Source organism: Dermochelys coriacea, chromosome 23 (assembly GCF_009764565.3).
Source record: "Dermochelys coriacea isolate rDerCor1 chromosome 23, rDerCor1.pri.v4, whole genome shotgun sequence".
Classification (NCBI taxonomy): domain Eukaryota; kingdom Metazoa; phylum Chordata; order Testudines; family Dermochelyidae; genus Dermochelys; species Dermochelys coriacea.
The window spans coordinates 3587182-3606067 of NC_050090.1; the positions used below are offsets into that span (position 1 = coordinate 3587182).

The 18886-nt window shown below is 58.2% G+C and overlaps 1 protein-coding gene across 6 annotated transcripts in view; it reads left to right on the forward strand.

Moving 5' to 3' along the window:
• Window positions 1-14049, forward strand: part of PLEKHG2 (pleckstrin homology and RhoGEF domain containing G2) — a 54539-nt gene extending 40490 nt beyond the window's left edge. For 3 of the 6 annotated variants that reach the window (XM_043501606.1, XM_043501605.1, XM_043501607.1), the window contains 5 exons: window positions 161-198; window positions 710-985; window positions 2267-3818; window positions 5624-12169; window positions 12249-14049. In XM_043501606.1, coding sequence (XP_043357541.1) covers window positions 161-198; window positions 710-985; window positions 2267-3818; window positions 5624-8022 — 4265 coding nt within the window. In that variant the 3' untranslated portion in view covers window positions 8023-12169; window positions 12249-14049. The remainder of the gene's footprint in view (window positions 1-160; window positions 199-709; window positions 986-2266; window positions 3819-5623; window positions 12170-12248) is intronic. The other 3 variants (XM_043501609.1, XM_043501608.1, XM_038382160.2) reach the window with 3 other exon arrangements.
• The last annotated feature ends 4837 nt before the right edge of the window (window positions 14050-18886 follow it).

Below are 18886 nucleotides of genomic sequence, written 5' to 3' on the forward strand. Positions count from 1 at the left end.
TGAAAATTCCTGTGTTCCTAAGAGCCCGGGACAGGACCTGAGCCTAGGAGGCACCAGCGGGGCTGGCCCTTGTTTTGCCAGATGGGTCCGTGCTGGTGGGTTTGGGGCCGGCTACTCAGGTGTCTAACTCTGGGATTGTCTCTTTCCCTTCTGCGCTGAGGTCGCTGTCGGGGACTCCCAGCCACCCCCAAATTGAAGGTAAGGGGCCGGAGTGTTCTGGGGTTTCCCTTCCCCGGTTGGTGTTTTATTGCTGCCAATAAGGGCCTCGGTGCCAGGGTAGGAAGTTGGAAGGCGTGTGCTGTGCTCCCAGCTTGCGGGGAGGGGCAGGACTCCTCGGTTCTCTCCTTGGCTCTGAGAGGGGAGTGGGGTCAAGTGGTTAGAGCAAGGGGAGGCTGGGAAGAAGGATTCCTGGGTTCTATCCCCAGCTCTGAGAGAGGAGTGGGGTCTAGTGGTTAGAGCAGGGGGAGGCTGGGAAGCAGGACTCCTGGGTTCTATCCCCAGCTCTGGGAGAGGAGTGGAGTCTAGTGGTTAGAGCCAGGGGGAGGCTGGGAATCAGGACTCCTGGGTTCCATTCCCAGCTTGGGGGGGGGCGTTAAAACAGGTGAATAATCCCACTTCCCTCTCCCCACCCAGTGCCCAGGTCTGGGGGGCCTGTGTGGAGGGAGGGATCTGGGGGGACTTAGCAGCCTGGGGCCTGTTCCCTTTGCAGCATGCGGGCAGTGAGGGGGAGCTGTTCCCCGCCCCGCTGCCCCTGGCGCCCTCGGGCAGCGTCTGCACCCTGGACTCCAGCGTGGCCGAGGAGTCAGACCCCGGTGAGGATGCTGAGTCACGCCCGTTCTGCCTGGCTGAGGAGCCGCTGTCCATCACTGAGGAGATCCTGGAGCTGCTCAGCCAGAGGGGGCTGAGCAGGGACCTGGGGACAGAGGAGACTCCCTGGGGGCAGGGGGAGCAGCGCCCTGGGAGCCCCGCTCCACAGCCAGAGCAGGTACGTGAGGAGAAGGGGCATAATGGGAGAGAAGGTAGAGGCAGCATTCGCTAGTGGATGGGGCACTGGTCTGGGAGTCAGGACTTCCGGGTTCTATCCCCGGATCTGGGAGGGGAGTGGGGTTTAGTGGTCAGAGCAGGGGTCTGGGAGCCTGGACTCCTAGGTTCTGTCCTTGGCTCTGGGAGGGAAGTGGGATCTAGTGGTTTGAGCAGGGTTGGGGGCTAGGAGCCAGGACTCCTGGGTTCTCTCCCTGGCTCTGGGAGGGGAGTGGGGTCTAGTGGTCAGAGCAGGGCCTGGCACTCAGACTTCTGTGTGCCCTCTGGTAATGTTTTCAAAAGCACTTAAGAGCAAAAGCCCCATTTTCAAAAGCGACCGGGCCCTTTGGAGTCCGATTCTTCCTGGGTCCCGTAAGTGGGACATGGGATCCGAAAATGCGTCGGGGCTTGTGAAACTTCTACCACGGCTCTGCCAGCGTGGTGCCATCAGCCTTCCGCCCAGCCCGAGATTTGGCTGAGAAATCCTGCAATTTTTGCCTGAGAAATCATGAGATTCAAGGGTTCTTTCTACTCCTTCGAGCTCACAGATTCCCCCTTTTCTGTGCAACCAGGAGGGCTAGCAATTTCCTTTTGGTCTTTGAATCAAAGCCGAGATTCCCCCAAAAGCCCATGGTTCCAGGAGCTGTGTGATTATTAAGTAAAACCGCAAGGGTCGCGACCGCTGGCTGAAGTGCTGTTAGCTAGACCTGGACAGGAAACTTTTCTTATCCTAGGAGCATGGTCAAGAGATGGAAACATTTTCACTTCCCGGATCGGGATGTAAAATCAAAATCTCAAAGATTTTCGCCCCTTGGAAATTCATTTCCGTTCCAGTGGTTTCAAACGTTTCATTTAACTTTTGATTTTTTTTTTTTAAACTTGGGGCTCTCCATAAATGGCGTAACACATTTTGGGGTGATTTTCAAGCCCTGCCCGCCCTAGGTAACGCTTTATAACACGGAAACAAAGAGTGAAATGAAAGATTCACCAATCCGCTGCTGTGTTACCTAATTTTTTATTATGTATATTTTTTATTATTTGGTTTGAACCAGAAAACTGGAATTTTTCATTTAAAAAATGTAGAACCCTTTTCCCCCCAGGTGTTTTCGAGGCGAGAAATGCGTCCGTTTCCCACCAGCGGGGGTCCGGTTTTGACGGATCAGCGTTTTCTGATGGAACGATCCTTTGCTGGGAAATATCCTTCCAGCCTGGCTCTAACCTTGCTGACGTTTGCTTTGATTCCCAGGATCCGCCTCCGGACCGAGCCGTGCTGGAAGAACGAGCCGAGGGAAGCGAAGTTCAGGAGGGAGACGCCACCGGGCGAGACGAGCCCCGCCGGGACAGCTTCGGCGTGATGCAACCCCTCCCGCCGTGCCGTCCCCCCTGCAGCGAATCGGAGGAGGAGCAGCAAAAGCAGGAGCGGGGCCCTTCCCCTCTTTGTGTCCTAGAAGACCTGGATGCGGAGGAGGCTGCTGGCAAGCCAGAGGTCCTGGCAAGGGATAACACTTTGCGTGCAGGGCTGGAAGCATCCAGCGGGGAGCTGGGTGCCACCAATGGGGCCTGCCCCCGGTACGGGGATGGGGCAGCGCAGGACTCGCCGCTGGCCCGAGACGACCGGCTGCTGATTGAGAAGATCAAGTGCTACTACGAGGCGTGCGAGGCTGCCCCTGACCCCCCCGTTCGGGAGGGCGCCCTCTCCGCCCCCGCAGGTGTGGTGCAGGACTCTGTGCTCCACCTCAACCGCCTCCCCCAGCAGGAGGGCGCCACGGACCGTGAGGGAGGCAGGGCTTGTTGGGCCAAGGCCCGCCCTGCCCGCCAGGAGGATGCTAGGAGGAGGTGGGGCCAGTTTCTTGACCAAAACACCAGCCCTCATGGTGCCAACCAAGAGGATTCTGGGAAGGGGGCGGGCCTGGCCTTTGATCGGGGCACTCAATTTGGCCCCAACCAAGAGGCCCAAGAGGATGCTGGGAAGAGTCAGGGCCAGCCAATCAACCCAGACATCCATGGCACCAACCAAGAGGATGCTGGGAAGAGTCAGGGCCAGCCAGTCAACCCAGACATCCATGGCACCAACCAAGAGGATGCTGGGAAGGGGCGTGGTCAATTCATCGACCAAAACACCCAATCTGCCACCAACCAAGAGGATGCTGGGAAGAGTCAGGGCCAGCCAATCAACCCAGACATCCATGGCACCAACCAAGAGGATGCTGGGAAGAGGCGGGGCCAGCTCATTGACCAGGGCACTGAAGCTGGTGCCAACCAAGAGGATGCTGGGAAGGGGCGGGGCCAGCCTGCCAGCCATGCTGCCCTGCCCCCTGCCAGCCAGGAGCCCGAGTACAAGTCGTGTGCGGAGATCCGGCGGGCCTGGCGGGAGAAAGAGCGAGGGGCAGCGGATGCCCTGGGAGGGCGCACCCCCCTGATGAAGCGAGGCAGCAAAGGGCCGGCGTCTGCCCGCGAGCCCCCACCGTTCCTGGAGCCCCTGTGGATCGTGGAAGAGTCTGATCTGGCCGCCCCACCCCGGCCGCCCCGCGGCGACGGGGTCCCTTGCGCCGATGGTGTCCCGCCCGCCAGCTACGCCCCCCTGACAGGGCTGTACGAGGACGGTGCCCCTTGCCTGCTGGAGAACTCGGAGCGGATCCTCAGTAAGGTGCAAGCCCTGGCGCGGATGTACAGCGAGAAGATCGGCCGGGCCAAGATGGCCCGGAGGCCGCAGGATGGGCCGCGCCGCCCGGCACCCAGCAAGATGGGCACCCTGAAAAGCCTGTGGGAGGAGATGCCAGGGCCCTGCCTCCCTCTCTGTGAGTCCCAGGGCCTCTGGCTGGGTGGGTAGGATCCTCCGCTGCAGCATGGCTTGGAGGGGGGCCATGGGAGGGGTCTGGGGAAGCCCCAAATGTCAGAGAACCCCACCCTCTGTAGAGCACCCCATGGTGCCACTCTGCGTGCCAGGCTTTCTGCAGGGTGGTTCTACCTCTCCCCACTGATCCCCACTCCCCCCCCTGAGCCAGCCAGTCCCCCGCCCTGGGCTGGATCAGAGCCGGCGCCCCCTAGAGGGAAAAGGCCCCTTACCCCACTCCCGCCTCCCTGACCCAGCCAGTCCCCTGCCCTGGGCTGGATTGGAGCCGGTGCCCCCTAGAGAGGACAGGCCCCATTCCCCGCCCCTTTGAGCCAGCCAGTCCCCCCTTCAAATCTCTAGGCTGTGTGGAGAATCATGATGGGTCCCAGGGCAATTGGGCAACGTGGAGTCCAGATCGGGGCAGGATCTGATCCTCCAGCAGCGCTGGCCTGTTCTCCCCCTGGCTCCCTGGCCGTTGGCTTACACGGACCTGGGAGGCAAGGGGCAGGGAATCTGGATCCCTCTTTACGTCAGTCTCTGCTGTCCGAGCGCTTGTCCCCGGGTGCCTGGACACCAGAGCAGGCTGGACTGCGCCTCAGAGCCACCCGGCCTGTCCCAGCGCTAGATAACGGGTCCCTGACGCAATGACCTGCGGCGCGCGTGCGGCTGGCGCAGAGCCGCCCAGGGAGACGGGAGTGCGGAGCCTGAGCAAAGCTGTGCTGGGACCCAGGGGTGGAGGGCAGGATCCGGTGCCTGGAGCTGCAGAGGGGACTTTGTGCCGGCTGTGGCAGGGCTTGAGGTGCCAGAGGAGCGGCCAGATTGCGGAGCTTTCCTTTAGCTCAAGCCGTACATGCCTAGTTGGGTGGATTTCAAGGACGTGGGTTCTAGTCCCAGCTCCCCTAAGCGGGTGGGGACGATCCTTGCAGCCTGCAACACATTTGCTCTGTGCAGGGATCATTCGCAGGCGCAGCTGGGCCCCGTTTGGTGTCACACACACACACACACAGTCTTTCCAGGGGGGATCAGAATAGAAAGTTGGCTGGAACCCCTGCAGGCTGCTCCCCCTCCTCCCTGGGCAGCCGAACAAAAGCAGCTGTCCTGGGACCGGAGCCCAGGAAAGAAAATGTTCCTTGCGGGGGCCTGACAGTAGATGGGAAGGGCCGCTGGGAAACCGGAGCCGGGGGGGGGCTGGCTCTGGGGAAATCAGTACTGCCATCTGAGCAATGTATGTGGGTCTGAGCGAGAGACCGCAGCCCCCCCTGCTGGCACTTGCACGACGGGCGGAGTTACCGGCTCAAAGGGATTCAGGAGTTGATTTGCTAGGACAGATCCCCAGCTGGGGTGAATGCTGGAGTAATCTCCCCATGCAGTGGGACTCAGCACCATTCCTTTGACTTCCAGGACTCCTAACGCCTGTTTACACCAGCTTGCGGGGGGAGGGGGTCTGACCCTAGGCTCTGTCCTGCTGGGGTCCCTGCACCCCTAGCTCGGGGGTAAATTGGGGCCGCGTGCTGAGCCCTGCAGTAAGAGAGAGAATAATATTCGTCTCCTCAGCAAGTCTCCGAGTGCTTCACAAAGGGGGTCAGTCTCATTACCACCCTTTTTACAGATGGGGAAACTGAGAGCAGCGCCCTGGAGCAGCGCAAGGACGAACTGGGTCTTCTGAAGCTCATGCGTGTGCTCTACCTGCTAGGCCATCTGGCTGCGCATGGGGATAAGGCGCTTAAGCCAATAGGAAGCCGCTGACCCCTCTCCCCTTCTCTCCCCCAGGTGAGCCCCGGATCTACGGCCACGTGCTCATCCGCGAGCCCCCCCTGCACCTGAACTGCGTCCAGGAGAACCTGCTGCTGGTGGCCGCCACCCGAGGGAATGCCCTGGATCTGCACAGCGACCGGCCTCCACCTCTCCTGGCTTCCCAGTGCCTGGGTTCGGCCCCGGCAGAGGAGCCAGGACCCGCCTGGCAGGAGCTTCCTGCCCCGGCGGCTGTTCCGCCACCCCCACCGATGGTGGAATCGCCCCCGAAGCTCAGCGGGCAGCCCCCGAGCCCAGGCGATCTGGCTGGCAAAGGCCCCGGCATGGGCAGGTCTCAGCTGCCTGCTCCTGGCGCTACCGGTGGAACTGGCACGACGCCCGGAGCTGGGGACTTTGAGGGAGCCGGGTGCCCGTCGGTGCCAGGCTGCCAAGCCAGGCTGGCGGGGGCAGAGCTGGCGGCCTGCGGGCGCCGGGGTGAGACGAGCGCCCGGGAGGTTTCCGCGGAGACACCAGCCTCCTCTCCCTTCTCGGAAGTGACCCCGAGCCAGCAGGTGCCGGAGGTGGCCAGGCCGGTCCCATCCACCTCCCCCAGCCCTGCGGAGGAACGTCAGTCTGAGTGTGTTGGCACGTCTGCCGAGCCTGACCTGCTGGGGCCAGGCCCCTCCATCCCTGGCACCAGCTCCCAGGAGCCGGCGGGGGAGCAGAGCGGGCCTGCTGCCGTCCTGCTGCCCGAGGAGCGGGCCCTGGCTTTGGGCAGGGATTCCCCGCCTGGCACGGAGGAGCTGCTGCCCCAGCCATTGCCGGGGCCTGTCGGCTGCGGGACGGGAGAGGTGTCCCTGCCTGCCTCGCCGGACCCTGTCCTGCCGGCGGCACCCTCCGGTGCTGCGGGATCCCCGTCTCCGCTCCACAGCAACGTCCTGCCACTGGTAGCTCTGCTGTCCCAGGGCACCCGGCTGCCTTCCCGGGCCACGGGGGTGGCACGCCCGTCCCCAGCTGCCCAGCCTGGCTGCTCCGCAGCCCGGCCGGCTCCCACTTCGCCCAGCTGCAGCCTGGATTGCAGCCCCCTCCCGGCTCTGCCGCGCCTCCAGACCTCCTACCCGGCACACCGGCGCCTGTCCTCCAGCGCCGCGGCCATTTCCAGGTACATCGCTGCCTCCTGCATCAGCCAGAGCCTGGCCAAGAGAAATGGTGCCCCCTCGGGGCCACCTGGTACCCAGCCTCCTCCAGCTGAGACTCCGGCACCCACCAGGCCTCTGCCTGCTTGCTCAGCCGTCCCGAGACCGCCCCCCTGCCCCTTGGGGCCACCTGGCATCCAGCCTCCGTTGGCAGAGACCCCAGCACCCACCAGGCCTCTGCCTCCTTGCTCAGCCATCCCGAGACCGTCCCCCTGCCCCTTGGGGCCACCTGGCACCCAGCCTCCGTCAGCAGAGACCTTGGCACCCACCAAGCCTCTGCCTCCTTGCTCAGCCATCCCGAGACCGCCCCCTGAACCCTTGGGCTCCAGAGCCCTAGCACTCCCATCTGCTCCATTCCCCAGTGAGAAGGCCAGCGCCTGGTCCCATTGTACCAGCAAGCGGGACCCTTCCCAGCTCAGCGTCTGCCCTCTCCCCTGTGCCAGCCCCGGGTTGCCTTCTCCCCCGGGCTGTTGCCGCAATTCCAGCTGGCTGGGGGAGCCCATCCCCTTGACGCCCGGCTCAGCCGTGCTGCTGGCCTTCGACCGTCTCTCGGGGATGTGCCTGGCGCCTCGAGCTAAGCAGCCCACCCCCTTCTCCTCTGCTTCAGAGCCCAGCTCCAGGGTCCAGTCTCCAGCACCAGCCTGCCCGCGGGTGTGCTCCCCCCCTCCCTCCAGCCAACGCCCTGCAGTGGGAAGAAATGGCCGTGGCCCCCCACAGCCTTGCTCCTTCACCCCCTTGCACGTCCCCACCCAGCCTTCCACCCAACGCCTCTCCTCCCCCCTGCAGCCCACCTCCTACCCCTCCGCCACGTTACCTCAGCCAGGCAGGAGGCCGAGGGGAAACCCCGAGAGCCCCCCATCCCTTAGGGATGGAGACAGGGTGGGGTGCTGCTCCAGGGCGCCCTCTAGCAGCTCAGCCAGTCCCAGCCCCGACGAACTGGATGGCATCAAGTGGCCGGACATCCCCGGCTTGTGTTCCAGGTACGCTGACCGGGCGGGCAGCATGGGGCCGCCGGGCTTACCAGAGGAGTACCCCAAAGCGAGGGGGGACTTGGCTCGGGACATGGGACCCCATCGGGCCAGCTACTCCACCACCGTCAACATCCAGATCGGGGGCAGCGGCCGGATCGCCTCTTTCAGCAACGCACAGGTCAGCCTCACCCACCCGCTGCTGGCGGCACCAGGGCAGCACAGCGCACGGCGGATCAATGGCAGCACCTTAGAGACCCCGCAGAAAACGTGACGGGCCACGTCGGGCAAGGGGTTTTACAGCCTGGCTCTGCATGTACCCGGGACCAATGGGACCAATTTCTGGGGCTGGATGGTAGGGGGGGATGAATTATTACTGACCCACTGGGATTGGCAGGGGTGGGGGCAGATCCCCAGCTAGGGTAATTTGGCCAATTACTCTATTGACACCAGCTGAGGGTCTGGGCCCATTGACCCCACTGCAGTGAGGCCCATTGATACCAGCTGGGGGTCTGGGCCTATTGACCTCAATGGAATGAGGTCCACTGATACCAGCTGGGGATCTGGGTCCATTAACGGAGCGATGCCCATTGACCCCACTGTTTTGAGGCCCATTGATACCAGCTGGGGATCTGGGCCCATTGACCCCAATGGAATGAAGCCCATTGATGCCAGTTGTGGATCTGGTTTCCTTGGGTGACTTTAGAAGCGCAGTGGGGTGGATAAGGCCAGCTGAACTCAAGAGTCTGTCCGTGCAATTAAGCAACTGTCCCTAGGCCTCCCAGGCCAGGAGGGATCTGCGGGACCTGGTCTGTAAAAGCCGTGTGGCCCTAGCCGATTGTGCTGGTCCCTGCCAGGTGGCCACGGCATCCACAGGCCAACATGCTAAGTGCTCTCCGCCCTGCAAGCCCCCCCTGAGGCGAACGGCATTCGGTTCTGGCCTCTGGGTTGTTTTAACTGCCTAGCTCGTTCCTCGGCTGATTGGACCTGGATGGGGACCAAAGTGAGCGGTGCGGGTGTTTGTAAAGAGGAGTGGACACTAGGGGGACACACACGCACACAAAAGCCTAGCCAGCAGGGGGCAGGATGCACACTGCACACACCCTTCAGCGTGCACAGTGCAGTACGGACATACGCACACCTCTTTAGCCAGCACGGGGATCTGCACGCACACCCGCCTAGCCAGAAGGGAGCAGTGCGGACCCACGCAGAACCAGCAGGGGGCAGTAGGAATACACCCAACTATTTTCCTGCTCCTTTTAAGTGTGAAAACCAAAGTGTCTTCCGGGCCAAATCCTGGCGTCAGCCACGCTCTCCTTGAAGCAGCCCAGCAGAGCGAGGGCAGCAGGCCTGGGGAAAGCCATTGTCCTGGTGCAGAGCTGCCAGCCCCGCCGCATCTGTCCCCATTAAGCTGTGTGGAGCCTGGCTCGGATCGCTAGACCCAGGGGTCAGTTTCAGTCTTTGGACTCTGGTGCATTGAGATGCTGAGCTGTGGCAGCCACACGAGCCCTGGTGTGCCTTCACTCTGGTGTTTGGGCCTCCCCGGGCAGAAATCCAGCTCCACACAAGTCCCTCTTAAACCTGTGTGAGTTGTTGCCCAGGGGTCGTATTCCTAGTTCTGCTACAAACTCCTAGTGTGTGATTGTGGTCTAGTCACTTAATCTGCCCTGTGCCTCATTTCCCCCCGGGGCGATTGTGGACTCTTCGGGGCAGGGTGTGTTGCTTACTCTGGGCACGGTATACATCTCAATTTTCCTGAGTGCTACTGTAATTAATCTAATAGAAACTGAAACTACAGCTCTGGTGAGCTGAAGCTGGTGCATGCCCTAAAATATGTAGGAAGTGGAAGTTGCTTTCTCTCCAAGGGAACCACAGATGTGTCCTCAACCCACGCTTAAGAGATGGCTCCAGGATCTCACACAGCGTACTGGAAATGTCAAGGCAGCCAAGTCCGTCTGTTTACGAGGCCTAAACGCACCTTAAACTCAGAAAATTTTGCCCATAAAAATTGCATTGGGATAGTTGGGTAGAACTGGTTTTTAAAAATATTTGTATCAGATCAACATTGAAATCATCAGCTCAATGTCTGTTTAAACCAGCTGGGAATCTGGCCCCATTGACTCCGGTGGAACGACGCCCTGTTTAAATTAGGTGGATCTCCAGCTCTACAGAGTGGCAACTGGTCCAAATTACTCCAGAATGATTTCCCCCCCCCCCCCAGGCCCATAAAACCTGTAACTCAAAACCACTCCTCAGTTTCTTCCCAGCTTTCCCTGGAGCTGAGCTGCCATGAGAGTCTAGTCTATCTCGCTGATGAATTCAAGATGCAAATAACAGTTTGCTTAAATATTGCACAGCTATAGTAAAATCCCTCCAGATGTAGCAATCCTGGGTTGTGATTTGGATGAAACTTCTTGGAATGTTCGAATCCCTGCTTGTTTTCTTTGACATTAACAAGGGGAAATTGTGTGTGTTTGTGTGTGTGTGTTTCCTTTCCCTAAAAGAGGAAATCAGGAACAGGGTGGCAATAAAATGAGAACAATGAAATAAAGATCGGCTCCTTAGAAAAGCAGTACAGCTATTTCTGTTTTTTTGCAATGAGTTTTTCTCCTTCATTTCTAAAGCTGGATTGCACAAGGTGATTTTAAATTGGAGCAGCAGGTAGTTAAAGAGACTCTGGTATTTAATATCGAGCCTTCCAGATGGAACCATTTAGCTACATGTTTCTGCAAATTATTTCACAGCCCACCTATGGGGGGGGGGGAATCTCTCTAGGGTTATTAGCTCCTTTACCGCCTGTAATGTATGAGCCTGCATGTTTTCATCCATTTGAGATTCAACTTTTTTCTCCTCTGACTGCTGGGGAACGCTCGCCTTGGGCAATCTGTCCAAGATGTCAAGGCCAGTTTTAAAATGTCATTAATTTCCTTCTCTTGTAGCTTTTTTTTTTTTTTTTAAAGGCCAGAAGGCACCATTCTGCCTTTCTGTATAATCCAGGCAGCCAGCCCGTCCTGGCCATTCCTACGTCCAGCCCATGTCTTCAGGCTGAGCTCGAGCCAATCTTTAGCAAGAGGCACCCAGTCTTGATCTAAAGATTCTGAGAGATGGAGAATCTGCCCTGTCCCTTGGGGAACTTCTGCAATGGTTAGCTCCTTGCCCTGTTACACTCTTGCTGCCCCCTCCCTGTTTCCAGTCTGAATGTGTCTCACTTCAACTCCCTGCCTCTAGATCTTGTTCTGCCTTTGCTCAATTATCAAGCCCTCCACTATCAACCGTGTAGGTCCGACCGCCCTTTTTGACTCAAGCAGCTAGTCAAAGGTGGGGGCCCTGCAATTGTTCCAGCTGGGAAGAGAAGTTGACGATAGAATCTGACACCTTTGATGCAATCGTGTTTGTTTGCAAGGGACCATACAAAGTCCTGTTTCTCTGAATACAGGCAGACCCAAAACATGAGAGCTCGCTTCCTTACCCACAGCAGCACACATCCTGTGGGTGTGTCTGTCTCTTTCTCTGCTTCTGTGTGTCTCCCTCTCTTTGTGCTGTTCCTCCAAGACACTTATCCCAAAATCTATACTCTGCCAAACTCCCCTTCACCAAAGTCTTTTGAATTCCTGAGTGGCTGTGGTTTGCTGTGGTCTTGGAGAATGCTGTTGTATCTTACGCTGAAGCTGAATGAAGGACAGCTGCTAGCTCATCCGTTTCAGGGGTTTTAACCCAACCTAGGGCAGTACTTCTAGCCCAACATCACATCGTCTCCATGGTTAATGAAATCGACTGAGCTTCCCCAGCCCTCAGATGGTCTCGTAGCTCCTCTTTGTTCATAGACCTGACTCTGATCTCGCTTCCACCTGGTTTACGTCAGAGGGGGCACCAGACTGGAGCTGAGCTGAGGCCCGTCTCGCCCGGTATCCCAGCTCTGAGGGTGGCCAGCCCCAGGTGTTGCAAAGCAAGGTGTAAGAACCCTGCAGGGGCAGATGGGGGATAAGCTCCCCCCTCCCCGCCACATTGGGAATCGGTCTCATCTCTGATAGTCAGAGATCATCTTAAGCCCTGAAGTAGGGGGTTCTGTCTCCCTCAGCATGGTTGTAAATTGAGCCACTCCCCCAGGGTATTATTATCATTGACTGCGTTAGCGTAGCCCCTAGGACTAGGACACCCCCTCCCCCCATGCCAAGCACTACATGTTTTCACTGCTATTAGGTGTATTACGGTAGCACTCGGGTGCCCCAGTCATGGCCCAGATCCCATTGCGCCAGAAGCTGTATGTTTTTATTAGCATTAGTTATGTTACAGTAGCACCCAGGAGCCCAGTCATAATCCAAGACCCCCACTGTGCCAGGTGCTGTACATTTGTTTTGCTATTAGGTGTATTACGGTAACACTCAGGTGCCCAGTCATGGCCCAGGACTGCATTGTGCCAGGTGCTGTATATTTTTATTGCTCTTAGGTGTATTACAGTAACACTCAGGTGCTCCATCCTGGCCCAGGACCACGTGCCAGGTGCTGTATATTTTTATTGCTCTTAGGTGTATTACAGTAGCACCTAGGTGCCCCGTCATGGCCCAGGACACTGTTATGTCAGGTGCTGTACAGACACAGAACTGTCCTACCTCCAGTGACTTCCTGTGGGGTGTTGTCCCAATGCAGAAGGGTGAATCTCAGCCCCGGGGAGGAATTGTGGTGGAGGTGGCCCTTCCTTTCCCCACCCACGGGGGAACCCCCTTCCTACCCCATCTGCTTTGCCCTGCTTTGTAGCTGGGCTGCATGGTACGTATTTTTCCAGTCTCATCCCCCCAGCACAGCTTCTATCCCTGCCACCCCTCGGCCAGTTCTTTCCTGGTGTCGTTTTTGCTTGTCCTCAGAGCCATCCAGCGAATCAACCGATTTATTTGATGTGGCCTCCAAATAACACCCCACCCCTGCAAATGGAAAAACCGCAAGATAGGAACATCATGATAGTGCAAAACTGGCATTAGGTCTAGTGTGGCATTCAGACCAGTGGGTCGGCGGCCAGCTTGCTGGGCTTCTCTTCCCGGGTCTGGGCAGGAACGCGCTCTGCTGGTTAGGGAGGGAGCCAGGACTCCTGGGTTCCACTCTCAGGTCCGGCTTGACGTGTGGTCTAGGGGTGAGAGCCACGACTCCTGGGATCCATTCCCAGGTCTGGGTCGGTGTGTGATCTATCGGGAGAGCAAGGGGGCCAGGACTCCTGGGTTCCTGTACTAGTTCTAGGAGAGAGTAAAGATCAACAGTTAGTGGAGGGAGACCAGGACTCCTGGGTTCTATTCTCAGCTGTGTCACGCCCTCCTGAGGCAGGCCCTCAGTGCCCTCCTGGGCTGAGGTGACCCCCTGAGCTGTGACGAGGAGGGGGAGGGTGACACAGGAGGTCGGTGGACATTTGTGTGTGACCGGCGGGTGTGAGGGAGCAGGACGGGGGTGAGTGGTAGGTGCTGAGGGCTGTGAAATTGAGAGGAGATGAGGGATCAAGCTATCCAGGTATTTGTATGCTCCTATGCTGCCCATCACCATGGCCTCTGAGCCCCTCCCAAGCGCTAATGGATTGCTCCTGCCAACGTCGCCTCAGATTTCCCCAATGCCCTTCAATCCAGTGGAGCATGGCTTAGCGGTGAGAGCAAAGCAGTAGGAGCCAGAACGCCTGGGTTCTTTTCCCAGCTCAAGGTAGCTAGAGCTAGTGGTTAGAGCAAGCCAGGACTCCTGGGTCCTTCGTAAACTCTAGGTAGGCAGTGGCATCTAGTGGTTAGAGCAGGGGTGGGGGGACTGGGAGCAGGTTACATGGGTTCTACCCCCAACTTTGGGAAAGGAGTGTGTTGCTTCCCGTCAGTGGTTAGAGCAGGAGGGACCAGGCGCCAGGATCAGGCCTCCAGTAACGTTGTCTCCATCCAAATCGTGGGACAGCCACTTGTGACCAAAAATGAACCTTTACGCTTTCCTCTGGGCCAGCAGCCGCCTCGGCTCAGACCCCTGCTCGCCAGAGCTTTTGTGATTTTCAAACAGCTTTGTCCGTTATTTATGCTGTCACAGTCACCTTTAACGCCCCAGGGTTTTTAGTTCCTCTGGCTTCTTGTGAAGTTTGCCTTGTAAATCCATTGGCGCTGGTTAGGATCTGATGTTATGTTACCGGTCTGGTGGATTGGTTTACGGCCCCTGTATCGTACGTACAACTTGGCTGGACGTGTTTGTTCTTTTTACTTCTGGTTTGTTTTGTTTTTGTTTTTTTATTAAAGTTAATTTTGGAAGAGAAAAAATATTGCCAGCCGTAAATAAACAGTGATGTTTTCAGTGACGCTGGACTCTCCTCTCTCTCTCTCTCGAGGCCCTCATTGGAATAACTGTCCCCAGCACATCTCGTTAGCCGAGCTTTCGCAGATGGGGAAACTGAGGCCCAGGAGAAAGTGGCTGCCGCACAATGAGCTGGTGGGAGCGGTAGGATTAGAACCCAGGAGTTCTGGCTCCTGGCTCAACCCACTAGGCCACACTCCCTGCCGCAGCCAGAGACACCAGGTGTCCTGGTTCTGATGCAGCCTTGCTCTAGACCCCACTCCCCTCCCAGAGCCAGGGAAAGAACCCAGGAGTCCTGATTCCCAGCCCCCCCACTTAAGTGTCCTTCCTTCATTATGACAGACCACGGAGCCCCAGAGCCAGGGGCCACCTCCTGTGAGCCCTTGGAAAAAACTCACCCCAACAAGGAATTTAGCTGGGGCTCATTAAGCAAACATCCACCTCCCCATACACCCAGCCTCCCCTGCCCCTCTTGTTCCCCCCGCTCTCTCTGCCCCGACACTCCCCTCTCCACATACTCCCTCCCCATACATAGCCTCCCTGCCCCCCCACACCCCACCCCTCCCCTCACAACTCATGTCCTTTTCTGCCCCTTCCCCTCCCTATGTAACCCCTCCCTTCCCCCCCTACATAGCCTCCCCTCTCCCTTCCCCCACACCCCCCTCTCCTGCTCCCCCTCCTGTCACAGCCACTCTTTTCTGTCCCCTCCCTACACAAACTTTCCCCTCCCCCATACATATCCTCCCCTCTCCCTGCCCCCCTCCCCTCACAACCCTCTCCCTTTTCTGCCCCTACACAACCCCTCCCTTCCCCATACATATCATCCTTTCTGCCCCCACACCCCTCCCCCTCCTGCTCCCCCTCCCTTTTCTGCCCCCTACACAACCCCTCCCTTCCCCATACATGTCATCCTTTCTCCCTCCCCCCACACTCCTCCCCCTCCCTATGCAACCCCTCACCTCCCCCATACATATCCTCCCTTCCCCCACACCCTTCCCCTCTCCTGCTCCCCCTCCCCTCACACCCCCTCCCTTTTCTGCCCCCTCCCTCCCCAGCTGCTCAGAGCCCTGACACACAACCAAGCAGATCAAACCCAGAGCTGGCTGCAGCTGCAGCCGGGCAGCCTTTGCGGGGGCTCCCAGGGTGGCCCTGGCCTGATGCTCTCCCTCTTGTCTTCGGAGGGGCTGGAGACGTGAAGGGGCTGGAAATGGACGCACAGCCCCACACAGAACCCCCCCCCCACCCCTGCACTAGATCCCCCCACCCCACCTCTTTCTGGCTCACTGTGTCCTACAGCTGCTGTCGGCTGGGCTTGGGAAGGCACGGGGGCTGGGGGAGCATGTTTTCCTTTGGAGCTGGGTTCAAACTGGGGCCAGCCATGGCGCAACTGGGCTCCAATGAGCTGAATGAGGGACCCTGGACTCCTGGGTTCTATTCCCAGCCTTTGGGGTTACAGCAGGTTGGGGTCTAGTGGTTGGAGCAGGGCAGTCTGGGAGTCAGGATGCCTGGGTTCTATCCCTGGCTCTGGAAAGGGCGTGGGGTCTAGTGGTTGGAGCAGGGCGGTCTGGGAGCCAGGATGCCTGTTTGCTATCTCTGGCTCTGGAAAAGGAGCAGCAAAATAACATTCAGGACTCCTGGGTTCCTTTTCCCAGCTCTGGGAAGAGCAGGGGGCCTGTGGTTGCAGGCTGTGGCTGTGGGAGGCAGAAAGCCCAGTGCAGCAGTTGTGAGCGTGGCCTGGAGGACGCTTGTAGCACACCAACCTTTCAAAGCCTCTGGATCTTAAACTTTCCCCTTTTACAAATAACTCGCCCCAAGTCCCAGTGCTGGGAACAGAACCCAGGTGCCCAGCAGACCCAGATCGAATCCGCTCTGCCTTTCAAGCTGGATTTGTCACATATATGTGCTTGGGTAAGTCTCTCTCTAACCATTGTGTGACATTTCCCTTCCCGAGCTGGGGTGGGAGCTCCTGGGGCTTGATTGCCACCCGCCTGTGGCTGCCTGGCAAATAGCTACATCAGCCCACTGGCGAAGCATGTATTAACTCCCTCTCCCCCTGCAATTTCTCCTGGAGCTCCAGTCGGAGCAGCTTGGTGGGGGGGGAGGGATCTGAGAACCCAGCATTCAAAGCCGGCAGGGGGGATCTGATGGCTACACAGCCTAGAATTTGTTTGGTGTGGTCCCCAACAGAAGGAGGTCTCCCCTCGCCCACCTCGTCTCTGGCACAGAATCCATTAGGCCCACTTTTCTTCTTAGAAACAGGTGTATTTAATTAACGGCATTGGGGGAGGGTGGGGGAAAACCCTGTAAAACAGGCTGTGGAGTTTAAAAAAAAATAACCCCAGAACTGGGGTGACCCCCCCCCATCCCAAGATCTGGGGCCTGCTGGTCGGCTGCGAGGCGGGGTGGGAAGAAGGCTGCAAGGCGGGCAGGCCACGCGCCAGAGAGCATGCTGACTTTTGGGAAGTGGACGCAGATGGCAGGAGATAAGTTTGAAGAAATCCAGGCCGAGCTGGAATTCCCCCGAGCCCGCATGGGGGAGGGTGGCTGGAAGTCAGCAGGGGAGGGCAGCCTGTGTGTTAGCAGGGTTATGACAGCCCTGTCCGGCCCTTGGCTGGGTCCCATGCTGGGGCAGACATCCCCGAATGCAGTGCAGTGGGGTGGCGGGCGGGTAGGAAGACTGGTTTAGCAGTTGCTGGTGGGGTGGGGGGTGTGTTAAGCTCCGGGTTTCAGCAGCTCTGGGTCCAAGTCCCAGCATCCTGTTGGACTTTGGGCAAGTCACTGTCCAGGCTCTGTGACTCAGTTTCCCCATCCGTACAATGGGGCAGTGCAGTACAGTGGCTAGGGCACTGGAGGAGGAGGAGGCAGGATACCTGGGTTCTATTCCTGGCTCTGCTGCTGGGGGACCTTTGGATAAGTTCCCCCCCCACCCCCACTGTTCTGTGCCTCAGTTTCCCCACCTGTAAAACAGACACAACACTTCCCAGGAGTGCTCAGCTACTATGACCTGAAAAAAATACCCAGAATTCTCTACTCCCTGGCATCATTAGCAGTAAAGGGTGTGTGCGTGTCTGCAGATTTTCCCAGCGCGCAGCAGGGTAGGGGTGGAGAAGGGCCCACAGGGAGGGATTCTAGCAGATGGAACCTGCAAGGAGCCGCTTATTTGCACCTAGCTCTGCACTGGAGGAGGGGGCAGGTTATGGGCTAGCCCCCCCCCGCCTCTGAGTCATACCAGCAAGGGGACAGCCCTCTCCCAGGATCCGGGGGGGGGGGCAGGGGAGTGTCAAGAACTATGGCGGGGGTGCAGACTGCATGGATCTACCTCAGGAAAATGGGGCGGATTCAGAGCACATGAGGCCAGCTAGAGGAGCCCCCATCCAATGCAAAGTGCCCGTGACTCATGCACCCCAGCCCCTGTGGCCCCCAGTCCCTCTGCCCCCCCTCCAGCCACGTCACACTGTGGGAGCTGCCCAGCCGTCCACTGGGCCCCTCCCAACCCAAGGTACAGATCCTGATTTCAAGTCAGACATGTGTAAACAGACACAGAATGAATCCGGATGTGTTTAACACTGACTCCTACTGTTCAAGAAGCATCAATTGAAATTAATGAATATGCCCAGGGCCTCATTGTTTTATGGTTATTTTTATGGGCACTTCCCGCCCCCCCCAAAAAAGGGATGTCATGGATCCATGGCTGATCCCAGGGCTTGGCAGTTGTCATGGCGCTTTTGACGCCTACCAGATGCTGCTGTGGGACTGATTAACTCCCTCCTGCTGGAGTCAGTGGGCAACACGCTCAGGGCCCACTGAGGGCACAAGCAGCCCCTGGCCAAAATTCACCCTGTACTGGGGATATACTCTGGCCAATGTGGAGCTGGTGTCAGGGCTCCCTGCTTGAGTTGGAACTGGGGGCCTGGCTGGAGCCCCCTGCACTGTGGCTTTTCTCTGCCCCCAGTGGGCAGAGCATAAATTAGAGCAACCCCGAGGCTGCTCTAACATTCACCACAGGGCAAACCTGGAATATAGGGAGTGCAAAGCAGAGCTCAAAAGCCACCTGCCCCCAAGTGCTGGGCTGGGGAAGCTGGGAATCGGGGCCCCTGCTCAGCAGCGTAATAATAATTCAAGACGCCTCCCTCCAGTACAGCAAGCCTGGCTCAGGTGATCTCCTCCAGGATAAACATCCAGCTTGATCTGACCCCAGTGCACAGCGATTCCTTGCGCCGGCAAAGACCCAAACCATATCCATTGGCTGGGCGCCCCTGGGACCTGCATGAACTAAGTTTGATGGCCCTTGGCCTGGTTCCTATTAGACAAATGTCTGCCCCATCCACCTCAGCTGGCCCTGTTTGACACAGTCCAAGGCCAGACGGGACCATAAGATCATCAGTCTGACCGCCAGGCTGTTAAACTTTGCTCCCCACATACGGAGCTCGATCATCACTTGCACTGGACTATCCAGCCTGTCTTGCAGCAAGACGTCCGGAGATAGCCACTTCCTTTGGCCGTTTGCTCCCAGGGTTAGTCACCCTGGCTGTGAAAAAATCAGGGCCTTATTTCCAGTCGGAATGTTTCCGGCTTCAACTTCCAGCCAGTGATTTTTGTTCTGCCTGTCTCTGCTAAACGCAAGAGCCCCTTTAAAGCCCAGGGGGTTCGCCCAGTAGACGCTGTGACCAAGTAACCAGGGCCATATATGCTGTAAAATCAGGTCACCTCTTGATCCTCTTTGTGATAAGCCAGCTGGAGCTCCCTTAAAATCTCTCTCGCACGTGGGCATTTTCTCCCGCTCTTGAATAATTTTTGAGGCTCTTCTCTGCGCCCACCCCAATTTGGCAGCAAGCGTGTTT